The 27,888-nt window shown below is 34.6% G+C and overlaps 1 protein-coding gene across 4 annotated transcripts in view; it reads left to right on the top strand.

The window, feature by feature from the left end:
- The window catches only part of LOC100742024 (probable cationic amino acid transporter), a 66,278-nt gene that overhangs the window by 26,799 nt on the left and 11,591 nt on the right, over positions 1–27,888 (top strand). Inside the window, exons 2-5 of one of the 4 annotated variants that reach the window (XM_033320631.1) lie at positions 431–582; positions 1,974–2,127; positions 7,666–7,896; positions 19,357–19,565. In XM_033320631.1, the coding sequence (XP_033176522.1) occupies positions 436–582; positions 1,974–2,127; positions 7,666–7,896; positions 19,357–19,565 (741 nt within the window). In that variant the 5' untranslated portion in view covers positions 431–435. Of the gene's footprint in view, positions 1–430; positions 583–1,973; positions 2,128–7,303; positions 7,583–7,665; positions 7,897–19,356; positions 19,566–27,888 lie in introns of those variants that run through there. The other 3 variants (XM_033320632.1, XM_012385408.3, XM_012385407.3) reach the window with 3 other exon arrangements.

The following is a 27,888-nucleotide window of genomic DNA, read 5'->3' as shown; positions in this document are numbered from 1 at the left end:
TGAAATAATAAAAAGCGCAGTGATTTCTCGAGATAGTGAGAAACTAAAATTTTCAAGCAAAAAATCTCGAGTCAAATAGCTAAAACTGGGAAATGTCTCTAAACTTGAATAAACGTGAATAAATTTAATTTTGTAAAATAGAAAGTAAAGGAGGGACACCGAAGTGCAGGCGTTTGTTAATTAGACGAAGAATAGGGACTTTCGGAATGACGAATGTTGCCATTAAAATGTCCCTGGTAGAAAGAAAAGTTGACATCGTGAAATATGAGTCAGCCAAATTTCAATTAGACTAGAACTTTGCGAGGTTGATTTAAAATTTTGTCGAGAGATTTCGACTATTAACATTAACATTTCTTTTCTTTTTCAAATTTCAAGAGAAAGATGATCCTGTTTGTTGTTTGTTAAATATTTTGATGGCATTTTGTTGCAGGAAAAATGAAGCTCGAATTGATGAACCGAGAAAAGGGCCTGGAGCTCTTCGGGAAATTTATACGAACGAAGAATGTAGACAGTCTTCAGGGTGACCAGAGGAAAACTGGACCGGAGCCACTGCATCCGACCGATTCCAAGCAGAAATTACAGGCAAGTATCTTCTCATACTAGATCTCCATTCTCTTTTGAACTTCTTCAAACATAACCTCAAACAATCCAACTGAAAATGGGTTCAATTCTGTCTGTTGAACTTTTGATATTGTAAACAACGGTCCTAATTTTTCAGTAATTTCAATTATCTTAGCCCTCAGAAATATACGAAAAATTTAAAAAGGAAACTTGTACAGAACTAATGTTAATTTATCCTACGATTCCTTTTTTCCCATAAAATAATTCTAACTGCTCTTTACAATTATAATCGAATATTTTAACAGCTTTACGGAAGATTTTACCAAATATTAGTAGAAAGATACAAAGTGCCAATTTGTCTCATAGGGACTTTTTATTTTCCCTAGAAATACGATTCTTTCTGAAAGATTTCCCACTTGCACGGTTTCATACGATCCTCCAGCGAATCAGAAACTTTATTTATCTCATCGAATGGATGTTGGTTCGCGTAGGTAGGTACGTTCCGATAATAGACAAGGTGAAATAGAGTCGTGGAACAAATTTAACTCTCCTTTTTGTGCCGGGGAGCAATCTCCATGTTTCTTTCGACGACAAGCCGGCTGACATTAAGATTCTGGATTCTTGAGAGGAAGAAGCATCTGTGTACGTGTTATCCACCTGCACGTATCGATCCCTAGCTATTTTTAACAGGATTTTACAAGCCCTTGCGCTCGACTCCTACGCTACTTCAGATCTCCTGTTCTGGCTAGGTGATCAATCATCGCGATGATAGACCATGGGGAATTAATTTCTTTTCGCAATATGTTATGTCTTCGCTCCTACACATCATCTTTCTTGTCTGATAAAATAGGGAAACAGATTAGTGTCTTTCTATATTAGGACGTTCGGAAATTGTTTCCTTCAATTTAGTTATTTCTTTTTCAGTGGAAGTTTGTGTCTGTCACTTGATTTTTTTTTTATTTGAAAAATTGGGAAAGAGATTACTCTCTTCACGAGTTGGGATTGTTTGAAATTATCTAGTGAATTTTATTTTTCTTTATCACCAGATATGATGAGAAGACTTGTAAAAATCCTCTAGATATCTTCTAGAGTTTATTTTTCTTATTTTGAGAACAGTGGAAGAAAATAGTTTCTTTACATTTTGGAATTTCTTGCAGTCACTAGAATTTGATGAAAAAATTCTTGGATATCTATCCGTATATTTTTCTCTTTTTTAATGAAATTCGACAGACAATTTTCTAATGTCAATGACATAATTCTTCTACAAAGGACTAAATATATTACTGAATATCATATGTATATATAATATTGCATTAAATATTGAAAATAATATGAGATGCAATGTTCTATTAAATATTATATTAAAGGAAGATTATAAAATAGACTGTTAAACGAAAGTTTTTGTGCTACAGAAGTGCCTGACGACTCTGGACCTGACGTCCTTGGGGGTTGGCTCCTGCGTTGGGACAGGGATGTACCTAGTCGCGGGGATGGTGGCGCGCAGCGTCGCCGGGCCAGGCGTCGTCATCTCCTTCATAATCGCGGCCATTGCTTCCATCTTTTCCGGTAAGTCAGCTCTTACAAGAATTTGCAAAATTTATACGATATAGAAGAAGCCAAAAAATTGCAAAAGGGTACAATTCCACCAATCAGTATTTCGACAAAAATTGTTATTTTTGATTCGTTATTGATCTCGCTTATTTTTTCTTAATATTTCAAAATATGGTTGCTTGCTTCTACCAATGACAACAGCATCTTGCAAATTTTCTGATATCTCGCTATTCCAAGTACAATTGTAAATACTGAAAAATGTAGCCAACATCCAGAAACAAAATATTGAAAATAAAATGAAATATTGTAAGATAAACATCGGCCTGTAATAACAAGTCCAAGGATTATGTGTTTTTCCCTCGAGATGAAGGATGTTTTAACCCTCTTGTGTGTTAGAGAAACGTTTGGGAAAAGTATAGTATACGCAGCTGTGGGAGCAGTATGTCTTCATGGGAAGCGTTGTTTTACCATCGCTGCCGGCGAGAATTCTCGACCGTATTTATCGTCGGCTAGATACGCGGTCGGATTAGATTTACGGTGTTTGTGTGGCGGAAACCGTCGAGAACGGTCCAAGGCGGTAAAACATCACGTGATCTAATTCTGTTTCCACTTGGAAAAATTTTAAAGTGGCTCACGCCGATCGTACACGCGGTTCATCGTTGCCTTAGGGCGCGTTTACATCAGACGAATGAATGCTCGATCGCTCCCCACTCTAATGAAATTATCCTCGTCTGAACGAGGATTCGGGACAAAGATCAACAAATGCATATAATTTTTAATGTATAATTTTCCTAAAAATCGATATCAGATGTTTAGAAGCCTGTTTATTAAATCTTTATAAAGCAATAAAATTAATAAGAAGTAAAACGAATGAAATTATCTTTACGCATTTACAGGTGATCTCTTAAATAGTGATCTTATAAATAGTCGGGAAATCGCATATCATCGTTTCCTCTTTGTCATTTAGAATTAATCGAACATTTGCAAGCATACGCCATAAAAACATTCTTTCTCGTTGCTCATTCATTCTGTGACGAGAACAATCAAGGCTGTTTTCAAACATTCGTAGAATATTCACAAAAATGCTCATTTTAAATCATAAGGTGAATTTTAGTCGATGACGCTATTAGACAAAATTTTTGGATGCGCAACTATAATATACGCGAAGATAATTAAAAGATAAATCGTCATATTGCCTTCCCTAGGGGAATTTTACTTCGAAGTCTGACCATGTACGTAGTTACTCTCCTTAGAACCTGGCTGTTATGTATAATTCTGTTCTACTTGCTTCTGTCCAGTTACAGTCAAGTATATTCTACTTGGAACGTTGTATTCCGCTTAGAGAATTCGTAAAATAGAATTTAGTCGACGTGCATGCCAGAAACAATTTTTCTAATGTGCAATACATGAAGTATATCTTTACACGTACGACATGCACGAAGATAATAGAAATAAATTCTTCCATTGTCCTGTTTAGTACAACTGCATTTTATGGTCTGTCTATATGTGAAGTTACTCCCCTTAACATCTGATCACAGTCTGATCACAATTGGTGATATTCTACTCGGAACACTGTGTTGTACTTATCAAAATGCTGAAACGAATTTTAAATAGAAATAATTGCAATTAAAACACACGTGTTAAGTTGATGAGAAATACAAATTATTATAATATTCTGCTTACCGCAATTTTATTCTAAAGTCTGATTACACACAAAGTTATTCTCCTTAAAAACAGAATGCTACGTATAACTCTATTCTACTTGCTGTACTCGGGATATCGCGTATATTCTACTTACAAATCGTGTTATCATGTCACATCTTAAAAGACTTACAAATGTCTGACAATGTACAGTCTGCTTCTACTTATAGGCTGTCTAGACAGATATAGCCTGACTATACTTTTCTTTGTCCGACCGGTGTATATCGTGGGATACTTTTTAACAGTTGTCTAATTAGTTATAGGAATCGTTGTTTCTTCGTATTATAAGACAGAATCAACTAAAATCCTGTTTTTTAATTATTTCGTTTGAATTATTCTCTTCGAGTTTTCCTCGTGGATTGAAATAAAATTTTCCGCAAAAATATATCAAAATGAACGCGCGTGAAAACGACTAATTGAACAGATATTCGAAAATTTCAACGTTGCGGCATAGTGCTCAGATTCGTTGCTTAAAATTTTGTAAAATCAAACTTCACAGAGCTTTCAAGCTTATTTTCCACGTTGATGCCATACCATAAAAAAATGTACTGACCTCGAAACCTCTACAATATTCTCACTCGTAAATAGTCAATCTAAGCAATTTCATTTTATCTTGATAAAATCTTTTACCGCTTTCGTTGCAAAACTATTTTCTCAAAATTACAGTTACACGACACGTGGTATATAATCGTATTATCCATTTTCTCGTCTAACTTGTATCATCAAAACTTCCCTTGCCGCTGGAAAAACCCGTTTTCCTATTTTCCCTATATCAGGCCACCGGTCACGAATATGGTCCATGATCACCATGGTGCACGTGCTTCCATACATCTCTGTTTGCTGACACATATACGGTAGGACAGCTGCTATGGCTCGAGGCGAGTGGAAAAGAATGTCGGATTAGATTTACGGGCTGCGCATCAGCCTTGCTTTCCTGTAACCAGACGCGCGAATCCCATAACTGTACGTGGATTGCTACGTGGCGATTTTACATAATACGTTTGTCTCTCAGTTTTCTATGATATACAATAATAATATATTATAAAAAGACATGTACATGATACATTGCATTATCTTTAAAATAGAAATATCTTCTGTATGAAATATATTCTTTTTGTTGTAAAGGAGATGCTCGGTGCTGCATCGATTAATTTTCATTTTCAATTTGCGAAAGTAAAAATATGAAATATGTTTAGTTAATGGAAATACGTTGTATATACAATATGTTGATTGATAAAATATGTTACAACAACACACAACACATTGTATTAATAAATCTCCAACTTGTGAAAGTTGAGATATCTTCTATGTAAAATATGTTATATTATATATAATATATAATATTCTCTCTAAAATATGTTAGTATCCTTTTCGAGGTAAAATACAACGTAGCTTGTCTTCTAAAGGTACAGCATATTGTATCTTCTTTTTTTTTTTTTTGCATTGAAGAGAATATTTAGAGAAGATTTTTCAGTTTGAAGAAAACGTACGATATGTTTCCTACTTATATCGAAGAGAATACTAACATAATTTTATACAGAAAATATTTTTGCTTCCATAAATTTGCCACAAATTAAACAAAAACATAAGCTAATTATTCATTCCTTATTCTTACCATCGCGGCGTTATTTTGTCCGATATTTGCCGAGTTAAAATTTCCAGTTTCCAGACCGAAACTCCTATATCTGTACCGATAACGTAAATCTAAAATACCACGGAAATTGCACGTTGATATCCTCGCGAAATACGCTAGTTTCATAAATAAACGAATTAAACAAACACGTGGTAAACGTGCTTAATTATCATGTCTGAAAATTATCCGCCGCCGTACGTCGAGATTATCGGCGATGAAACGCGAATCGAACATTTTAATATTTATTCGAGCGAGGCACGTGTCACGGTCAATGAAATTAAAAAAAAAAAAAAAGTGAAAAATCAGGAAGGAAATTGACGCCGTGAGGCTAATTAATTTAAATCATTGCAGGTCGTACTCGCGCATCAATTAGCGGCCTTTAAACGCGTGAAGCTTTAATCAGCTGTTACATCAGAACGTGGCTGGTTGTCCGATCGAATCAACCAACGGATTAAAACGTCGATAACTGATGTACGCCGGTGCCGACTGCTAATTTATCATGTCATATCGTTAATCGCCGCCTCTGCCTCATTATTCCGTTGATGTTTCTCTGGCTACTATCCATCGATTTTTTTTTTCCGACGCCAATCAGACGTTTCAGGAATTTTTTGCTGTTTTGCTGAAACAATAGCTTGACAAAGCTTGTTGATATTAATGAAAAAGGGCGAAATGGCTTCGAGAGCTTTTGTGATATTTTCCATTGGAAAATATTCTCAGAGGAATTTTCAATACAGTACGAAACTTTTGAAACTATTGAAAATGCGAACTTCTTGGTTGCTTTACTTATTAGTATTTTCAGAACATTTTTTATATTTGGTTGAAATTCAGGTTGGACAGGGGTTTTGATATTGTTGGAAAGAGAAAGAGAGAACGAAAAAAGGAGTTTGGGAATTTGCGTGGTGTATTTAATTTGCAAGAATTTTCACAACATTTTTCATATCGTATTGAAAAATATTCTGGCTACTTTTTGTTCATTCTACGTAGAAATAATTTTAAGAAATTTTCTGGTATTTTGCTAGAGTGATGATTTGAACATTTTTCTTTTTGATATTATGGGAAAAAGGGTTTTGCAAATTCTATACGTATCTTTAATTAGCAAGAAGTCTGAGAATGTTTTTTTTTATTATATGTGAAAGAGTTTTGGAAACTTTTTGGATATTTTACAGACAACTCGTACCGAGAAATTTGTCTATGTTAGAGCAAAAAGGTCTTTGAGTATTTTTAAAATATTCCGAATTGAGCGTGTTTGTCACGTGAAAAAGCATTTTGGTAAATTTTGGATATTTTATCAACAATTCATATTAAGAAATTTTGTTACGTCTCAACGAAAATGTGTTTGCGAATGAACAAATTTTTCCTGGGAGAAGATTCCGAGCATATTTGTTATATTGTAATACAAAATATTTGTAGAAACTTTCCAAATATTTTACCAACAGCTTTTTACAAATTTTGTTGTATCATATCGAAGAAAGTTTCGAGAATTTTTCTCATATTCTCTATCGTGTTATCGTGGACAGAAATCTACATCGTGTGACTATGCATTTGATTGGCCAGAAAGTTCGGTCAGTTTTTTATACGGTAGCCTCCTTTTACCAAAGATAGGGAATTTTACTAAGAAATGTATGAACCAAGTTAAATTGCAATCTTTGAAATTCTACGTTACTGTCCAAACTAATATCTGCTCCTGTTGAAAATGCAACGTGAGTTCGCGCTCGCCATCTATATGCAGATGCGCTAGTTACAATAAATAGTAACTAGAAGATAGTTCTAGATACAATCGATAGATTTAATCGATAGGTTCAAGGTATTCTTTTGCTTTTTATCCCTAGTCTATGTAAGAAAGTGCAATAAAGGTTTCTCGGCTCAGAACGGTGTGATGGATTTATCCAAAGAAAAAAATAATAGCTTTTGTGATCCTACGTCTAAATACAGAAATAACAACAGGTTATGGGCCCAGGTTCAATAATTAGTTATTATTTTATCGAAAGTATTATTAATAGTAATAATATTGCGGAGCGCAGAAGATAACCTGAAAAAAAGATTCAGTGTAGAATATCATAAAGGCGCTTTATCAAATATATAATAAACGCTTACGTGATAATACGGTTATCAAAAGAATAATCCCGAAATGTGGGGGTAAGAAAAATTAGCCAAAGAAATAACAACGGCTCGTTTGGATTTTATTTAACTTAACATGATATCTCGTGTTGATGTTACAGGAGCATGTTACGCCGAGTTTGGAGTACGAGTGCCTCACACAACTGGCAGCGCTTACATGTACAGTTACGTGACCGTAGGCGAATTAATAGCATTCATTATTGGATGGAACATGATACTGGAGTACCTTATAGGTACGAGCGCGTGTGCCTGCGCTCTTAGCGCCTGCCTGGATGCCCTTACGAATGGAGCCGTTTCCGGAGCGATAGCCAACAGCGTGGGAACCATTTTTGGTGAGCTACTATCCCATTCAACCGTTTAACTACGTTCCTACCCCATCCGCTCACTATACCGCGACTACAAAATGTATAGTGGAATCCGCTAATTACCATTATATTGGGACTTGAAATATTTCATAATATTACGCGCAGGATAAACAAGTTCCACCATTGAAGTGAATTTATTAGAAACGATTCTGACAATAGTATGTCAATTGTACGATTTGTATTTATCACGAACTGTACACGTAACACACAACATTTACACATTTATGCTACGTTGCTGACGAACGACTGTTTTTAGAAACAACGTGAAATCTATTTGAAAAACTTATCGACTGTTTGTCGGCTGTTTGCGTTTATTAGCTGCTGAGTATGCATCATTCTCACAAGGATAATGTTTTTCGAACATTCCAACGACGCATAGTGTTCGTGTTTGTTCCTGGCCATTACATATTGTGAAGAGTATATTTCGAAAAGATGAATTTATTTTTTACGATTTATTTACGTATTTTCGAAGAATTTTTGCCGAATTCCTGAGAATCTATTTTCGAGTTTGAAAACTTGCAAAAGAAAAAAAAAATAAATAAAAATGATAATGGGTACAGCTGTTGATTATTATGAGGTCATCCCTTACGATAAATTTCAAAATGAAATTTTCCCTCTGGGAAGAGCGGTAAAGGCTGCCATTATGACTAATTGAAAAATAGTTTCACGTGAAAAGATGTTTAAAAGATACTATATAATACGTTACTTGGTAAAAAGCGTTTCTTAAAGGAAACGGTTAGGAGATGGCATTATGATTCGCTGAAAAATTGCACCTGCGCTAAAAAGTACTAAGAGGTGGTACACTATCGCTTCTAGGCAAAATGGTAAAAAGGTAGCCACAGTGCTTTTATACAACAGGCCCGACAATTTTTTCCGTGATCCATCAAAGGAGCTGAAATGCATAGGCGAAAATGCACGAAGAAGAGAGATTTACATCGCGTACAAGCTCAAAGAAACTTCATTTGATAGTCTGTTTCTTTCACTCACGCTCGTCGTAGTCGTTAATACGATGTTTCACAAGTGGCAGTGCTGCGAAGACTGAGCATGAAGATTTCATGGCTGGTCCGATAAATCGTTGGCTCGTACTACATGCACATGTACAGGATGTCCAGATGTCATGGTACGATGGAAAGGAGAGTAACTCTACGTTAAAAAATAAATTGGAAATGTAGAATAAAGATTTCTCATACGATGCTTCGTTTTCCAAAGAATTGAATCTGAAAATTTGTCGGGTATACTCAAACTTGGCTAATTTTCGATTGGACAGGATAAAATCATCGACAGGAGGTTATCGTACGTGTGGAAATATGTGGAAAATGTAGAATGAAATTTGTTCGTGCGACGTTTCGAGTTTGAGAAAATCGAATTTGAAATTTTGTCAAATATATTCGAATTTGGTCGGACCCGAGTTGGACAGGAGAGAAGAGTCGGCGGGATGTTATTCTACGTGTGAAAATTGATCGAAAATGTAGAGTACAGTTTTTTCACAGGATACTCTATTTCCGAGAAAATCAAATTTGAAAATTTACTTTTTTTTTACGGAATACGTTTTCAAATTTTATTTTCCTGAAAACGAGGCCTTTTAAAGGGAAAATCTTATTCCATATATTCCACTTGTTTTCGTTTCAAACCACTAACTGTTTCTCTCGTATTCAGTCAGCAATTAACCAAGTTTAAATATGAAGGATCCACGAGGAAAAAGGGAAATGTCAATTTTAGCGAATTTTGAATTTTACATTTTTCCTACTGTGTTATGCTACCGTGTGTGCTCATTATCACGGGCTACGTCCTATTAATTTGAATGAAAATTTCCTGCAGTTTCATGGTAATTACAAGAAATTGTGGTGCACAATGTACTTTCCATTTTTCACAGTCTAATTTAACGCATTATATATTACTTCGTATCATAAAGAAAAGTTAAAAATGGTGCCGAATAAAACGATGAATAAAATATCTCATTCTTATCTAACACCTATGAGAGAATATAAAATTATGACATGATACATCGAAAAACAAGTGTTCGTTTTCTCAGAAATACTAAAACCTCCCATTTTTCCATTTTATTATGATACTCCATATATTTTGCATATTTTCCATTTATTTTTTCACGTAGAAATACTCTCTTTGTCGCCTATATCAAAATTGTTAGGACACTGTGCCTGCGGACTTGTGCTAGGATTATTCTACTGCATCCGATTATTACACGGTATGAATACGGGTTGATGAAACAACAAAGAGGAACCCGGGTAACTGGATATCCGGTCTCCCTGTTACGAGTTACATTTCTGGATGTCTGGCTACTCACGCGGCGCTTCTACTGGCGAACGCGAAAGTGGAACATTCTATTCGCGGTGGATCGATCGCGTACAAGGATCATTCTACTCGAGTGTCTCACCAGTGGCGGATTGTTCTACTTGAGAGTATTGGTTATGCATCTCGTATTTGGCTCGTGACACTTTGATGTCTGTATGAGTATGGGATTGTTCTACTGATACCGAGGCCTGTGTAAATGCATTCTTTCAGGACAATCGGACTTTAAATAATTTATAGAACATTTATTTAGCAAATGTTTAATAATTCATATGTTCAGTGTAGTTACTTCAATGTGCAATTTATCATTTATTTTATATTATTTTCACTGTTATTTGTAGTTAAGAAAATCATGAAGAGTGTGCTCTTGTACGGATCGTTTAAAGCAATTAGCTTAGGTCATTGGTTGTCTGCAACGAAAAGGCAACAGTGATGAATTACAGGAACGGAAAATCCCGATTACAAAAGGGGATGGGAAAACAAATTTTATGTTCTAAAAAGTAGAATTTGTAATCGGTTTCATTATCTTATCGTTATTTCTTATCGTATTAGACGGGAGATAGTGATGAATTTTTTTATAAAAATAATCTTACTGCAAAGGTCAATAAAACTCATGAATCTCGCGGAAAATCTTCTAAATTAAATTATCAAATCTTCTAAAATTATTGAATTTATTAATATTATTTAAAATACTTTATAATTTGTTTTATCAATGCTATACTTGATTTTTTCACAGAAACACACGTGTTATGTAAAGAGAAAAGAAAATAGAAAAAGTACTGCTGATCCGACCATTTTCTCGCTACTATCGCTAGGAAAGCAAGTGAAGCAACGAGAGTTGAGTTTGCGGTAAAATTAATTTCATGAGATCGAGTCGACCCTTCGCACCTAAAGGTTTGTTCTTTACCCCGCGACAAATACGTTCGTAATCTGATTATCAGATTTCTCTAGCGCGAGAAAAGATTCTACGAATCCAGTTCGGATCTTCACTCGAACAATGCGGTTCGTTTCGCAATTTCTAACAAGCGCTGATTACGTCTAAATGCATGAACGCCTTCCCTGTAAAGGTAATTGTGTAATACAAAATCAAAAGAGTAAATTTGTTTGTGAAGATAGATCTTTGAACGTACGTTTATATAAGTCTTTTTCATTCTTATTTGTCGTACAACCAGCTTCTAAAGTTAGTCTCGCATGTTCTATTATACCCTGTGTAATTTCAAAATAAAATCCAATTTCTCAATCAATTGAACAGTCTTTCTTCTAAATGTTTCATACAAGACACATAAGCTGTCCACAGGTGTTTCATCGCTTTTACGATCCATTATATCCAAATATATTTGTTGAAAACGTTGGCAATCTTGATTCAGCGAAACTTTTTTTTACGAGAATTCTGCTTTGTGGGTTGTGAAGAGCGTGGTTGAGGAGTTAGGGAAGTTTATGGTCAGACAGTTGGGACAGTAGTACGTATGGTGGAACGCGGTGCAAGTGGCATGAATTCGACCCTAGTCAGACCTGCGGTTTAAGTAGCAAGTTTCAGATAGTCGGACTTACAGTTGCTAAAGTCGATATAGCGTGCTCGTAAAATCAATGGGGCGTTAAAGTTGACGCGTTTCGAGTGACGAAACGGTCATTTGAGGCAAATAAAAATCTTCAGTACAGTTCTATTACGAGCTTATACCGTGTGCACTCCTAATCTTCTTCTTTTGTAATCGTTAATATATTGTAGGAAAATTTGAAAAAGACGCGATTTAGGGCATAGATTCTAAGGATATGTAATTTAATATTTTTCAGAACTTAAAAATGTCATAACGTTAGATTTTATAACTTTTATATTTGAATTTTTAATTTTATATTTTACCTTCTTCTCAGTTGTAACTTATTACTTGTTTTTTATTTCTATCATCTTGTGTTGTAGTATTTTTTTTTACACTTCTCCTACATCGTCTTCTTTTTCACTAAAAGAGCTTTCCTACTCCGTCAAAGTAACAATAAATAATAATTTTCTGAAAATCTAATCTTCAACTGATTAGCGAAAAAGACTGACTCGCCATTACTTTTAATTTTAACTTTGATTTCAGCTAGTTTCAGGGAGAATTCTAAATGAAATATACTGAAATTGTAAATTTATAACACGATCGTTTAATTTATAGCAAATTATTCTATGTTTCATACAAGTGTACAAATTTACCTTGAATTTAATTCCAGGCAAAGAGTCGATGAAAATCTAGAATTCAAAAATGACTTTCTCGTTCAAAGAATCTACACGCTAGGAACCGTATAACATAGCATACTAAAATGATTTAAAACATATTGAAACGATACGTTGCAGTTCCAATTCGCGTTACAAAGGATCGATTAAAAAAATTAATTATCGGGAAAAGGTGAGAAAAAAGAAGGGAAAAATTGGAAAGTGGATTGCGTTTATGATTTTGTAGGATAGAATACTATAGAGATCGTTTAAAAATCCTCTACGGAAATAGAAAGAGACGAAGAGAATAAGAGATGAAAAAACAGACAACGCGTTTCAGTTCAATATTCCTGGCCACCATTTGTCTCTTTGTGAAACAAGCTTGAATTCCTTTCTTCCTTTCTTTGTTTCACTGTTTTTTTCCTTCCACCATTTGCGAAGCCATCTGTTTCCAAATCGACCCGCCAGTACAAAAGTTCCAGCCATATTTTTTGTCTGTGTTCCAAATCCCTTTTAATCCCTTTTCCTTTTATTTTTATTTATTCGCGACGATGGTCAAAAATCTCTTGTCTCGCAGACTAGTGTTTTCATATGTTGAAAATGGCAACACTAGTTCGTGCTCGCCATCCATATGCAGATACGCTAGTTACAATAAATAGTAACTAGAAGATAGTTCTAGATATAATCGATAGGTTTAAGATGTTCTTTTGTTTTTATCCCTAGTCCATGTAAGAAAGTGTAATAATGTTTTTTCGACTCAGAACGGTGTGATAGATTTATCCAAAGAATAAAATAATAGCTAATATGATCCTACCTTTGAATACAGAAATAGCAACATTATATGACACATATTATACAATAAAATAATTCAATAAATTATTTTCTCTATATCTTCTTGGAAATTTTTAACAAACAGTATTGTAAAAAGTTGCTCAGCCGGACATTGAAACTTCTATTAAATAGTTAATAAATATATATATATAGAAATATGTGATATAAAATATAACCTACGAAATCGAAGAATTACCATCATTCAGCTATCGTTGAACACAGGTTAGTTGTTCGTGAGACAAATGAGATGGGAAATTTCTCTATCTGAGGAAAGACGAGAGAAATATCGGAATTTCCCTTTTATCGGATCGTTTTCAGGAAAACTCGTGGTAGAAGAAACAATGGAAGACATCGGCATGGCGATTGAGCTAATCGAACATGGCAGTTTGATCTTCGCTAAGGATGTTTTAGTCTGAAACAACATAACCGTAGAAACAACGATATAAAGGCCGGAAATTAGAAACCGGACGCGGTGAAAATATGAAATGTAAAAAGAGAGAAGGGGAAATGAAAGGAAACTGGAAAAGGTTTGCGCATAAATTAGTCGAACATTTCCATTGCTTGTAATAAATTAAGAATACCGGAATGCAATAAGTAACGATTAATAATGACAGGTTTATCAGTACATTCGATATGCGAAGTGTTCCGTTTTAATATCTCACAATTTTTCACTTGTTCATGACAGTTTAATAAGGGAAGTTATTTGTTCATCAAAATTTATTTATGTAAATTAAGCTATGTCTGTTTAATAAAGGTTGGTTATTTGATATTTATAGCTGTGGATCTTTTTCTAGTAAAATATGGAGAAGAATGTTTGAGATTTTATGAACTACGCTTTTTCCGTGGAAAACAACTTTATTGTATTCGTAATTTACTTCTAAAGAGTTTCCTTTGAATTTTAATTTAGAAGATTAATAAAAATCTTATATTCTCTTAAATCCTGATATAAAATATCTGATGTATAATATTCTTGGATACTTTATACTTCCTAAATTATAATAATGTAATAATACTCAAACTACGTTTCTTTAACAAAGACTAGTAATATCGTATCTATTTTTTAGCTAGGGAATTTTTTCAATCGGTTCGGGTTATTCAAACATGGTGGACAATAAACCGTTCCACGTATAGAAATAACCTAAGAATTGATACTTCGTTAGCTCGATTATCAAGTTAGGGCTCTCGAGTGCACGAGGCCAAAGGAATATTTCCTGGCAAACAATGAAACTCTTCTTTGTTTCCTGCCTTGAATTGTTTCAACGCAAAAAAAGCTTAACGAGTCACGAAGACCTGCGATTTGCCGATAAGGCACGTTTTCCCGCATTTTAATCGTCGAGGGTCGGTTTCATCGTCCAAGAGATACAGTTCTTAGCAAAATTTTAATGTCGTTGCAAATTTTTGACTACACTTTACGTTGACACACGATAGTTTCAATGGTTATGTCATGAGGCTATTGAAGAACTTGGTGGAAAAACTAAGTTAGGTTATCTGTAATAGTGATAAATCTAGGTTTATGGGAAATTAGAATTATGCAAACTTAATCTACATAACCTCAAACTATTCAGATTTGTTTATTTTCACCAAGAAGTATTTCAAGATAAGGATAAATCACAATTTTTCATTAACTGCAATCAGTTTATTTCTCATAATCTTTGTGACTATGTATAATAGAATATCGCCAATCCAGTCAAGTGTTTACTTAGAGTTCAAGTTTACGTTCGATCAAAAAGCATTTTTCCATGATTTTCCACCCAATTTTCTTCTCAAATCTTCAAATATACTTAAACATGTCAAATATTAACTACTATTATGTTGTTGCTTCATCTTTTAGGTTATGTTTGTCTGAAGCAATAGTAATATCTGAACTATCTGACACACTTCCACGTGTTCGCCAAGGGTTGCTTTAACCAAAGCATTGAAAAATCTAGTGAGAACATGGAAAAGCGACATTTTCTGTATATTTCCAGCTGGCTGATGAAAGTTCCTTGCACGATGATCCTTGAATGAATTTCCTTAACATCTTCACCTTTGCCATTTCATCGTCCCAGCAGATGGTAACGGTTCAGCCAGCTTTCTCAACGAAGCGTGCGTTCGCCATTATTCGAATGCACCACGTATGCTTCGCTTCCTAGATACTTTGCAGCTAGGTCGTACTTAGGAGTCCCATCGGAGAACAAAGGAAGAAGTGCCAACTTATTTTCCTCGTTTTTCTTTTTTTCTTGGTCTCAGCCATGTAAAATCTACGGGGTGCTCCATAGATTTCGATCCACGTCATTACATTTAGTCATATTTTTCATAAAAATACCTAATGTGTATTTTTATTCTTTCGTCATTAACAGATTTAAATTAGTTGTAGAAGTTTAAGTTAATTTGAAGAAGATTTATTCTGTAACAAGTTACAATAGAATATAATCTATATTTAACAAGGCTTCAATTTGGGCTTAGAATGATCTTAGAATGACTTTAGAATGACAATTCTTTCAGTATTAATAAATTCCAAATGTTACCAAAATTCATTGAAGTCTCAGGTTATTTAAATAAGGTTTACTCTGCAACAAGTCGAAGTAAAGCTAACCTATTGTTAACAGGATCCAATTTGGATTTAAAATCGCTTTAGAGTGTTCTTCGAAGCTGATAGAAAGACTTTCGATGTTAGTACAACAATGATATTTAATTGTTACATTTTTAATAGTTACATTAGACTTTAGTGACTCCATACGATCTGTAGTGCTGCTATAATTTGTCATGAAATTTGTATACTCCGATAAAATACACATACTATTTTTTACAGACGAAGTATCCTATATATATATTTATGAGTGACAGTGTATATTCAACCAAATTCAATTTATTCTTGAAGAAAAATAACCCTAACTTAATTATAAGCAGCCATATTTCAAGGATCCCCACAGGATTGTATCCGAAGGAGTAAATTGAGTTTAGAAATCAGATCTGCCAACTGCAGTGTTAGAGGTTAGGAAGAGATCAAAGGATCGATTTACAATAAGAGAGAAGACGAAGAATCCGACATCCACCGGATGCAGAGAATAAGAATAGAGAAAGTGGGTTCAGGTGGGCAGGTTAAAGAGCATCGAAGTGCTCGGCTTCGTTTCGGATCGATGAGGTCCACAGGTGCTAGACTTGATCCGCGCAAGCGCCCCTCTCGCACCCCTTTTTGTTATCCCCGGGTTCCCTTCTTCCTCTGGGCGACCCTTCGCCGCTTTTTCCCCTCGTTTCGCAGCCAAGGATACACTGGGTGATCCATGATTCACGTATCCAACACGTACACGCTATTCGAACTTAATATTCATGAGGACAAGCCTTAAAGAGAGGCTGGATAACGTGAACTAAGGTATCCTAGGATGAAGAGGGGCTTTCGTAGTTTTCGCTGATTTCTCACATTTTTCTTTTCATTCGTTTTTGACGTTAGGTTTCATTTGTTCAATATTTCATTAGAAAATGGAGAATCTATTTGATCGGTGATTAGAGGAATTTTGATCCATGATTGACGAGGCATCTATAGGTTAACCTATATTAATTTCCTATTTTGAACATTTTTCTTTATTCAAATTGGGTTATATTAATCTTCCTTTTTAAACATCTGTTCTTTCCATTTTCCTCTAACCTTGGGAAATTAGCTTCTAAAAAATGTAGCCATGAAATGGGATAAAAATGGTTTACTTCAATACTTGATAAACATATACTTTCCTAACCTTAATCTTAGTCTTAATAAATTCATTCCTAAAGGGGTTATGTATAAAATGGAACTGTAGCCTTTGTTTCACATGGAGAAATAAATCCTTAATGTTACTGAATAACAATATTGGTAAAATTCAAATTATGAAATAGATTCTCAATAAACTCATAAAATGTACAATTCCTAACCTCCAAAATACTACAGGTTCGATTCAAACCCCACCGATGTTAGATTTAATCCATAATGCCGAAAACTTTCACATTATCAAGTCTTCAGTTCCTCAAACGAGTACAATGGAGCACACTGATGATCGATTCGATTGGAACCTAGGAGATTCCCTCTGAGAATTGTCTTCTTTGTTCTATCAAGCGGACCAATGCGCCATTCGACGATATATTGTTCGATCAAACAGACTTCCAGTTCCGCAGGACGAACTTCCTAAGCTCTGCCAGGCGTTACCATTATCATTGTTCGCCCAAGATGATCGAAGTCCTCTCTTTAACTTCGACATTTTCGCTTCTCCATCATACACATCGATTTTCTATATTTTTTTCTTTCACGTCCCGGTGGCTCCAGTAACTTGATAGCTTTTCAACAATTCTTTTTCTGCTTTTTATAGGGTATGTGTATAGTGAAAAGTATATGGTTTTCGATATTGGACGCCAAGCCTAATACCAATCAGCTTTTAGATAATTATTAGAATATATTAATTTTGAATAATGGCAAAGATCTTTTGGATAATTATTTAAGGGGTTGGGAATCATAGTGGTGTAAGACAGTCCACTACCGTTTCTCGTAAGTTGGAATTAAATGAACGATTAATTTCGATAGTGTTCTGACAGAGAATTTCATTTGTTAGAAAACTCATTATATTTTTCCGAAAAAAGAAAAATAAGCAGGAAAGGATAAAGAGAAGAAGGAAAAGCAATTTTACCAGGAAGGGTCACAATGTTTCGATCTCGAGAAAAGAACTAAAAAAAAAAAAAAAAAAAGGGAAGGGAAGAATAATGGAAAAAAGAAGTGAAAAAAGAATATAGCGAATCGAAGTTAATGTCTCGGTGGAAAACGGACGAGAAATAGAGCACAGTAAAATTCATATCCAACGAATGGATGCAAAATCGACAATAGTGGTGTGGATGTAGGGGGAGGGGAGGAAAAGGGACTGGTGAAATAAATAAAACAACGATCAAGGGATGAAGACGGTCAACCGCTGCAGGGGATGAAGATACTGGACGATTGAAATGCAGAAATTGATTTTCTACAGAAATCCCGACGATGAGGGAACACGTAAAGGAAACAATTCGGTATTAACGCCGCCACGACGGAAATTGAGATCCCTTCGACGCGTTTCCATCAATGCAGCGACTTTGCCTCGTTTCGTTCGATCGAAAATTATGTTTCTGTCGCGATTCTTCTACTCTATTTTTATATTGTTAAATTGTTGAAGAATCTTTCGAAGAGTATTGCCGTTGTATCCGTTATTATGGTAACTCTTCGTATAAATTAGAGTCTAGGGACTTCTTCAGCTTTAGGGACTTCTTGAGGATCAAGTTGTTACATTTAGTATTATGTATCATGATTGCCAACTATTTAGATTCCAAGATCCCTTCTAAGAATATCTTTTTAAAATCGTAAAAATTGAAAAATTGTTCAGATATTATTGAAATTGAACAAATGGTATCATATCGTACAGGGTGTCTCAATAATCATGGTAAAATCGGTGAAAATGTGATGCTACCTGAAAGGATTTTTTCACTCGAATGAGGACTCGGAACAAAAGATACAAAATTGCACATAATCTGTATCTTTCCCGATCAATTTTCAAATTTCATTCTCTCAGAAGAAAGCGTCCTGCGAAAAAATTGTACTCAACATTTTTCACTTATTTTCTCACATAGAATCGTCGTCTTATCCATCATACCATGTTTATTACTATTTTTACGACACCCTATGTAATATATCTAACACTTCGTAAAGTATGGAAAGTATCGTGGTTGTGCATAGGAATGGTTCAGATTGAAAGCAATCGACTCTCAAAAAGTCAGAAGGGGTGAGATTTCGAGCTATCGAGAATGGTTTACAGAGACGAAGTGAACCGGAAACGTTCCACTAAGTCCGATATCCCTGGTCTCGTTAGTCGATGGCACAAATTGGGTTCCGTTAATTAGCATGACACTTTTCAATCGCATATATTCCAAGCTTAATAAAGATGCAAAAAAATGAACAAACATTTCATTTCGATACCACGGAGTTTCCTATTTTAACATTAATTAATTTATAACAATGATCTTTATGGTTTACGTATATATGCAACGAATTATTTTTGAGGAGAATTCGTTCGACGATCCAACGCGAAAAGAGTATAAATGACGACGAATGAGATAATTTTGATTTGTTAAAGGTCGGCCGCCCGATTTCCTCGCATTCGTCATCACCCTACTGATGATGCTGCTAATGGCCGCAGGCGTGAAGAAATCATTGGTGTTCAATAACGTGTTAAACGCCATCAATCTCGCCGTTTGGGTGTTCATTATGACGGCGGGGATGTACTACGTGGATACCGATAACTGGAACGAGCACGACGGCTTCTTTCCGTATGACTGGAGTGGTGTAAGTATTTTTAAATGCATATGCAAGTTAAACTATTACAAGGAGTGCATGTAACGATGGAAAGAACTTTCTTCGAGTTCATTTTGTCGAGGAGATTTTAAGGCCATCGGTAGTTTTTTTTAAATAGAACTCTAGATTTTTTATTTTATACAGAAAGGTATTAAGACATTTGTGTTAGAAAATGGATAATTTAAGAGTTATTCGGCTTTTAATTTCATCGAATGTAATGCATGAAAGACAAGGTAAATACGAACTTCTTTGAATTTACTATATATGATACTATAAAGAATCTTAGCCGAATTGAATGAAAATTTAAGTAAAATTGCACCAAAAACTAATTTCAGTTTAAACTAAACTGGATGCATGCTTGGTCTAACCTCAATAAACCTAATCACAGTCTTTGCTATGTCAAATTTAACTGGAATGTTACTAGGACTTTATTTAAAGACGACACAAACTTAATAACCAAACCTAACCTAAAGCTAATCACAATTTTAGTTAACTTAAAATTTCAACACAAAAGTCCAATTTTCATGCAAATCTAATTATAAATCAAGTCAAACTTAATGTGGATTGTACCAAATCTAGACCAGTTCTTGCATATGCTAGTACTAACCTGATCTACAAAGCTAATTTAACCTAACTCGACAGAAATTCATTCGGATCTAACTCTTATTAACTTCATCCACCAATTAATTCAATCGGAAAAAAATATGGAAGCATCTTCTCTAAATGCTTGAATATCTTCAGAGATTAATCTTCCATAAATGAAAAAGTATGTATTCGATTTCTTAAATTATTCCTAACCTATACAGAATCAAACGTCTGTACACCTTTCAATTAAAATCCTCTATATCCTTGAATGCTTTCAGATATTAGTCTTCCATAAATGAAAAAGTCAATATACAGGGTGGTTGGTAACTATAGAATAAAAGTTTGCTTTTTTAATTTTTTTTTTTAAATTTTTCCATCGAGACAATGATCTACAGTGAGATTGAGACGCGAAGAAGTGCACGCGTACCGAGCGAAAATTCAAAGTCGATTTTCTCGAAAACAGAGCCTCAAACGAAAAATCGTTACTCTATATTTTCGACTTCTTTTTTCGCGTAGAATCACCCCCTTTCCGCTTGTACCACCAGTTACCAACCACCCTGTATATTCGATTTCCAAAAATTCGCGCTACGAATTTTAAATATCGAAAAGTACGAATATTTCAACATTAATCGTACCAGGCCCGATCTTTAACTTCATCTTCATGTAAATTATTATAAATTTATGTAAATTATCATAAAAGGTATTTAACTTTATGTAAATCCCTACATTAACAAAAATCGAGATATTGATTAATCGGATAATATAAGAATTTGCACAAAGTTAGACGAACAAGAGATACAACAATGCATGTACAATTTTCAATTAAATTTTGAAACTGGCCGTATAATCCTGTAAAGTTAGCGTTAAATATCGTGAAATCTACGCGATTCTGTCACCAAATCGAATAGCTTCAGCATCTCGTCTCAGCGAGGGACAAAAGAAAAAGTGTGGGAAAGCGCGAGGTGTTTGAAAGGAAGCAGAGTTGCCGGTCCATTTCCGGCAGCTTTTCACTCGCGGTTCACGGAACAATGGCAAACTTGTTGCGTCGAAAGGGTTTCAACGAAACCGGTGAAACCGTACAGTGCATCAGGTGGACAAACGGAGAAAGGGAATTCGGATTCACGGCTCGCGGGCGGGGAATCCACGCTAGCCGGGAACCGTGTGACCCGTACGGATGGAATTGGATTTAGTACGGGGATGCATTATTTACGTTTCAACGGGGATATCGTTCGTTAAGTAGTCGTTTCTCGAAAATCATCCGTAATCCTTTCATTTGCCAGGCGAGAAATCTATCGAATCAGAGATTTCTTTAAATATTCATCTTATGCGACGTTAATTAATCTGTTCCACAGAATTTATAGTATTTTTTATCTCATCTTGAATAATAATATAATTATTATCTCATTTTTCTTTACGTTATTTATAATCGATTCTCCTTAGCCAGTAAAATCTCGAATTTTGTCGATCTTCATCTCGCGTTACTTAATTTGTTTTATAGAATTTCCAGTATCTATTAGTTTTATTTTATGCTATCTATAATCAATTCCTCTTAACCGATAAGATTTTAAATAAACAATATATCTAATCTAATAAGATCATCAAATAGACATTTACAAATAGACATATATATATATATATATATATATATATATATATATATATATATATATATATATATATATATATATATATATATATATATATATATATATATATATATATATATATATATATATATATATATATATATATATATATATATATATATATATATATATATATATATATATATATATATATATATATATATATATATATATATATATATATATATATATATATATATATATATATATATATATATATATATATATATATATATATATATATATATATATATATATATATATATATATATATATATATATATATATATATATATATATATATATATATATATATATATATATATATATATATATATATATATATATATATATATATATATATATATATATATATATATATATATATATATATATATATATATATATATATATATATATATATATATATATATATATATATATATATATATAAACATTATTACATCTCACAGAAAATAACTCTTTTGATATAAGGTATTTCCTCATAGAAACGAGTCACATTTAAACCACTCCATTTTCTTCAAACCACTCGACAACCATTCTTCCACTCGAACTTCCTGCAATTTTCAAGAGCAAACTTTAGTAAAATTTCATTGTTCGATAACTCGATTATTTTACACGCATGGCTGCTCAAGTACGTGGCATGCAGAGTAGCATTTTTGCACGGGACCAAGGGGCAGATAGGAGGCAAACGAAAAAAGACAATATTCATGATACTAAATATCCCGTGGGTGCAGCGGAGTTTCTTCATCCCGAAGGATTCGCGAAACGTTTATTCAAAGGACGTCGGAGGTGTTGAAACGGGTAAATATTGGAATATTCATCTCGTTGAAAAGCAGAATAAATAGAAGAAAATTGACAACGCCCGCATTTTATCATTTTCAGGTTTTTCTATCTTCGTGTTTCTCAATGAAACGTTTCCATCGAAGAAAAATGTTCAAAAATGGCCAACTGTGGTATCACCCGGAGTTGAGAAATTCATGCGGTATCTTCAAACGTGTTTCCCAAGGAACAAAAGATGTCGCTTTCTGAACAAACGATGAGAAACTTATGAATGATGAGATATAGTGATGGAGCTCACCTAAGCGTTATATTTGCCCTTTTGTTTAAGATACTAAAACCGTCTTGAAAGTAGTTAGAATGGGAAAATTAGCAACCAAATCAATTGCAGATTGCGAATCGTGCGAATCCAAAATAATATCATTGTCACATGCGACCAGCAACCAACAACGTGAACAACGACTTTGCATCCGCATGTGTTCGTAAGAATATGCTCGGGTTTTGGTCGATTTAAAACTTTAGTCATTTTATCATCGATAACTTTAGTCGATTTATCAACTGACTTTCCTCGTTCATCTTCTTGAAAATCGTTCAATATCTGAAAAAGAGCAAGATGAAATATAGCGCTTAGGTAAGTACGATTACTGTCATGTTCGCATATTTGGATTTAATTTTTAACAACTTATCCATCGTTTCTCAGGGAAATGGTAAGAACGTTTCTTCTTCCTTGGGGAGACACAGTCTTAAGGTTGTGCATGAATTTTTCAATTCCAGGCGATGTGAAAAATGGCGATTTTCTAACATTCTGCTTGCCCTCCCTTTCACACTGTTTCAAAATAAAAATTAGATTCAACTGCGTTACGTGGCATACAGAATTTATGATTTCCTTTCATGACACATGATGTTGCTTTTTACGAGTAGTATCTAGAAATACTAGTTTCACATTAAGTGTAATATACAGTACAGTGAGCTATAATACATGCATTATTTTTAGGATAATGATCTTCGAGCCTTGAGAGCAGTCTTTTTGCATTCTACTCGTCGAAAATTATCCATATGTTATAAAAAAAAAATATCACAAATTTGCCTCAAAACGAAGTTCAGCCAAACGTTATGTATTTAGTGTCGGTCGTCAGCGATCCAAAGTGTCGACGGTCGTGAATTATTAATTAAAAAGAGAAAAAGTTTGCCTAGTCGTATTCTGGCATTTATGCACGCGATACTTTCCCTTTTCAACCCCCTCAGCAACCCCCATCGCGTGTTTATCGGCGATCCACGATGAATATTTCCGTCGCCGAGACCGTGTGTGTCCCCTTGAAAACGTGAATTTTTCATCGTCACGTTTCCAACTTGCGTTACTTTCCCTGAAAAGCCTGTTCGTGCCTTGGAAAAACCACCCCATACCACTTCATTATTCGCCCCTACCGAGAAAGCAACCTTTCATTGACCTGATTCTACCATTTCTTCGATAAATATTCCAAGTTAAAACTTGTTTGTATAAAATTTCGAAAACCTGACGAAAGTGAAGTTAACTTTGCTGAATATGCATCCGTGCGGATCGAAAATAAATTTTAGGGATAAAATGAACGTAGGTTATCCGCTATAATTCTATTTTCTTTTGACGTTTTTCCGAAGAGATCCGAACGAGTCTTTAATCCCATTCTGTTAAATGTCCGATATTAATATTGCTTGGCTTTGTTAAATTAACACTTTCGCCTGCTAACGCAACGTATGCGTCATGGGTATTTTCTGTTAGGTGTTTAGTGACGTGACCTGTGCATCATAGGGATTTTCTGCGGTACGTCTAATGACGCAAACGATGCGCCATCAAGTTATTTTCGGCAAAACTTCATACTGAGAGAAATATCTTGCACATAAAGGGCGTTTATTATGTAATGATAATAATAACAACAATACCTATCGTTATGGCGCAATATTGTTCTTTCAAGCACAAAGCTGTATGCGTTAAAGGCGGCAAAGATATTAACTTATATGAAGGATTTTATAATAAACCTAACCTATAACAGTCTTATAGTCTTAGAACCATAAACAAATATAAGAGAATACATATTGATATTTAAATAGAGAAATTAAATTCAGAAATATAAATTAAGGAAGTTAACTTCTAATTTTCGACAAAAATTCTCTAGATCCTTAATTGTCATTAGAGATCTTTCAAATGTATGAAGCTTTTTTAACCGTTGCTAATCTATAAAAAACTTTCTTTTCTCCTTTTTCAATGAAAATCCTCGAGATTCACAAACACCCTTAAAGATTATATATATTCGGTTTTCTGAATTACTCCTAACGTACACAAAATTAAACTTTTCCTCGAGTTTCAATTAAAATCCTGCAGATTCCAGTTTCTTCAATGCCTTCAGATATTAATCTTCTAGAAATGAAAGAGCCAGCGGTATGTACACACTAACTCGTTTGCCTAAATTATTCCTAACCTATTCAAAATCATACTTCCTCCTCGCCTTTCCATGGAAATTCGCCAAATTCTCAAATGCCTGGAGAAATCAACGTTCCAGAAACGGTTAATACGCGCATTCTATCTGACCTTAGGAGTATGCGTGGGTTTTCTGGGGGTGGCTTTTCAAATCTTTAGCGACCTCGTCCCTTCCTATTTCTCACCCCCACGCCGGAAATTGCTCGAGAGGTCACGGCAGACTGCTTGTGTCAACCTCTCGATTAATATTAATGCATGCGTTAACTACCTCCTCTCTCTTTGATCACACCTCTGAAACTACCCCTTTGTAAGGGCTGACTATCGACCATCGAGCAATTTCGATTGATTATGTTCCGTAATGTCCATCGAATAGTGACGCGGGAATTCTGTAGTTGTTTCTCTTGTTGTAACTTCGATCCCTGTTGAGGCCTCTTGCAAATACAACTGGGGATAAAGAGGTGCGTTGTAGGTCAATGGCCATCCGAACCGCCGTCATTAATTCGGAATAATAAGAATACGGACGAATCGCGATTCTTTAACGACCCAAAGATACTTTGAAACTCCTCCGTTCAGCGTTAGGGGAAATTTTATTTCCCTATTAAATAATAAATAGAAAGTCAAAATAATGTTTTAATCGTGAATAAGAATTAAGTTTCTTATTGAAATAAAGATCGTTTTAACGATGTTAACAATAATTTATTTATTATTTATTATTTGCAAATGAAACTCTACTTTTTGACGTATTCATGATAGCTAACAAACATTATTAAAAATTACAAATCTTAATATACAGTCATCTTTCTCATTGAAATGTTATATTCGTGTAAAGATTAAAGTCTTCTTTAGGAATATTAACTTTTTGGAAGTGGCTACCTCTTTGCCTTTGGCTTGGTATTCTGATCTCTTGTTTCGCTTAATTACTTCGTTCCCTAGCTGCTTAATGAGAATATATCCTTTTGGTTCGTATATTTTTGTAATAAAGATATTTTTTACGATAAAGCAACGTTGTCTACTCTACTTAAAACTGACAACATCAACAAATATATTTTTATACAATTTGATGCAACATTTAATAGAGTATAATTATTTAGTAGAATTTACTCTATTACTTTCTTTAATGATTCCTCCTTTGTTGTTTTGGGCCTTGAGGGGCTTTGGTTTTACATCCCTATATCTGCCAATTTACTCCGCTAAAAGCGAGCCATTTTGTTCGTTAACGTTCTCTTGTACGACCATGTATTTCATCGTGGTAACATTTGCTTCCAACATAACCTACAAATTTGCTCGTTTAGCTCCACGCAAAAAGCACGTAATAAATTTCAGAAATAAAACGAAGCGTAAGAAAAAAGAACGAAGGCTACAGGGCGAATGGTTGGAGGGGGGTTACGCCCGTTTAAATTCAGATGTCTGTGTCTTTTTAACGAGGAAATGCATTCTCTGCTTGGAGCATTTCCACTCGAGGCTTTACGTGGGCGGTGCTTGGAATATGGGGGCGTGAGAGAACTGCGGAGGCGAAATACTACAGGGTCAAGCGTGTATTCTCAAACATTCACGAGATTTTTCTCTTCCAAGAAAAGAAGTCATCCTATAGAACCTGTTAACATTTCAACTTGCCAAGTTCCTTCCTCGATGAACACTTTGAACGAATAAACCTGTCCGTCTAAACTAGTTTCCCTCCTATCTTTTACTCCTTTTTATTTCATTCGATCGTTCGGCTGAAAGAAACACGCGAAATGGTCGTAGAAAATAAAATTCCGATCAGTTTTTAGGAATCCCCAGTATTCTAGGGATTTTTACGGCGATTCGGTTAATAGGGAAAAGCTAGTTGCTCTCAATCTAGTTGCTTTGAATTACATTCCAATCTACTTCTATTCCCCTTCTATTCTTCCCGTCCTATCGGAGTAAAGAAATCCCCATAAAATATAATTTCGATCAATTCCTAGGGATTTCGTTTTTAAATCCGATTTTTAGTATTCCGTGGATTTTCACAGTGATCCAGTTGATCGTGGTATTTCGTCTTCAGATTTAGTTCCTCTCAATTGGATTTTGATCCATTCCTATTCCAGCGAGAAATTTTTGTTATTTCATCTTCATACTCATTTTTCGTTCCAACATCTACACACTGCATCGTTCTCTTCTTGTTTAAGTCTTTCCTCCGTTAAGAAGATTAACATAACATGTAGCAAACAAATACTATTACATAATATTCTACAAACATGGAAGAGCGTTCGAGCATTTTGGGATTCGAATTTTCAAAGAAACCTATAAAAGAAATTGTATGGACTTAAACGATCCAATGTACAGACGACGTGACGTAAAGAGTCAAGTAAAGATAAGGTTACAGACGGAGCGTTAAGTATAATTTCTAGAATTCTAGAAGAGATGCCTAGTATTTTCCGAATAATTCGATCGATAGCGGTAGCCTTTTTTCACATCCAATTTAGTATCCAAGGTTGTAACATTATTCCAGTTTACGATTCGTCACTTTTATGAAATAAAGATGGTCGTAATGCTCAGGTTTCGTTTCCTACGAGATTGAATTAAATTTTCAATTTTATTCAGTTTCGTTGAAGCTGCCTACATCAGAATTCATAACGACATTAGGGGACCTTGAAAAATTTAATGGGCTACGGAGTATCCGCGTTGAAAGGAGGCCTGGAAGACTCTTCAGCTCTCAAAGAACGTTTTTATTAAGGTAGCAACTTAATTTGCCGATTTCTATCCTTCCCGTCCTGGGGATCTACTCTTCCCAAGTAACGAAATATCCTTTGCCATTGTTCCACTGATTTATTCATTCCAGTATCTGGTTATTTCAATCGCATAGTTATTT

This window comes from Bombus impatiens, unplaced genomic scaffold (assembly GCF_000188095.3).
Source record: "Bombus impatiens unplaced genomic scaffold, BIMP_2.2 scf_0320, whole genome shotgun sequence".
Lineage (NCBI taxonomy): Eukaryota > Metazoa > Arthropoda > Insecta > Hymenoptera > Apidae > Bombus > Bombus impatiens.
This window is presented reverse-complemented; position numbering and strand designations above follow the sequence as displayed.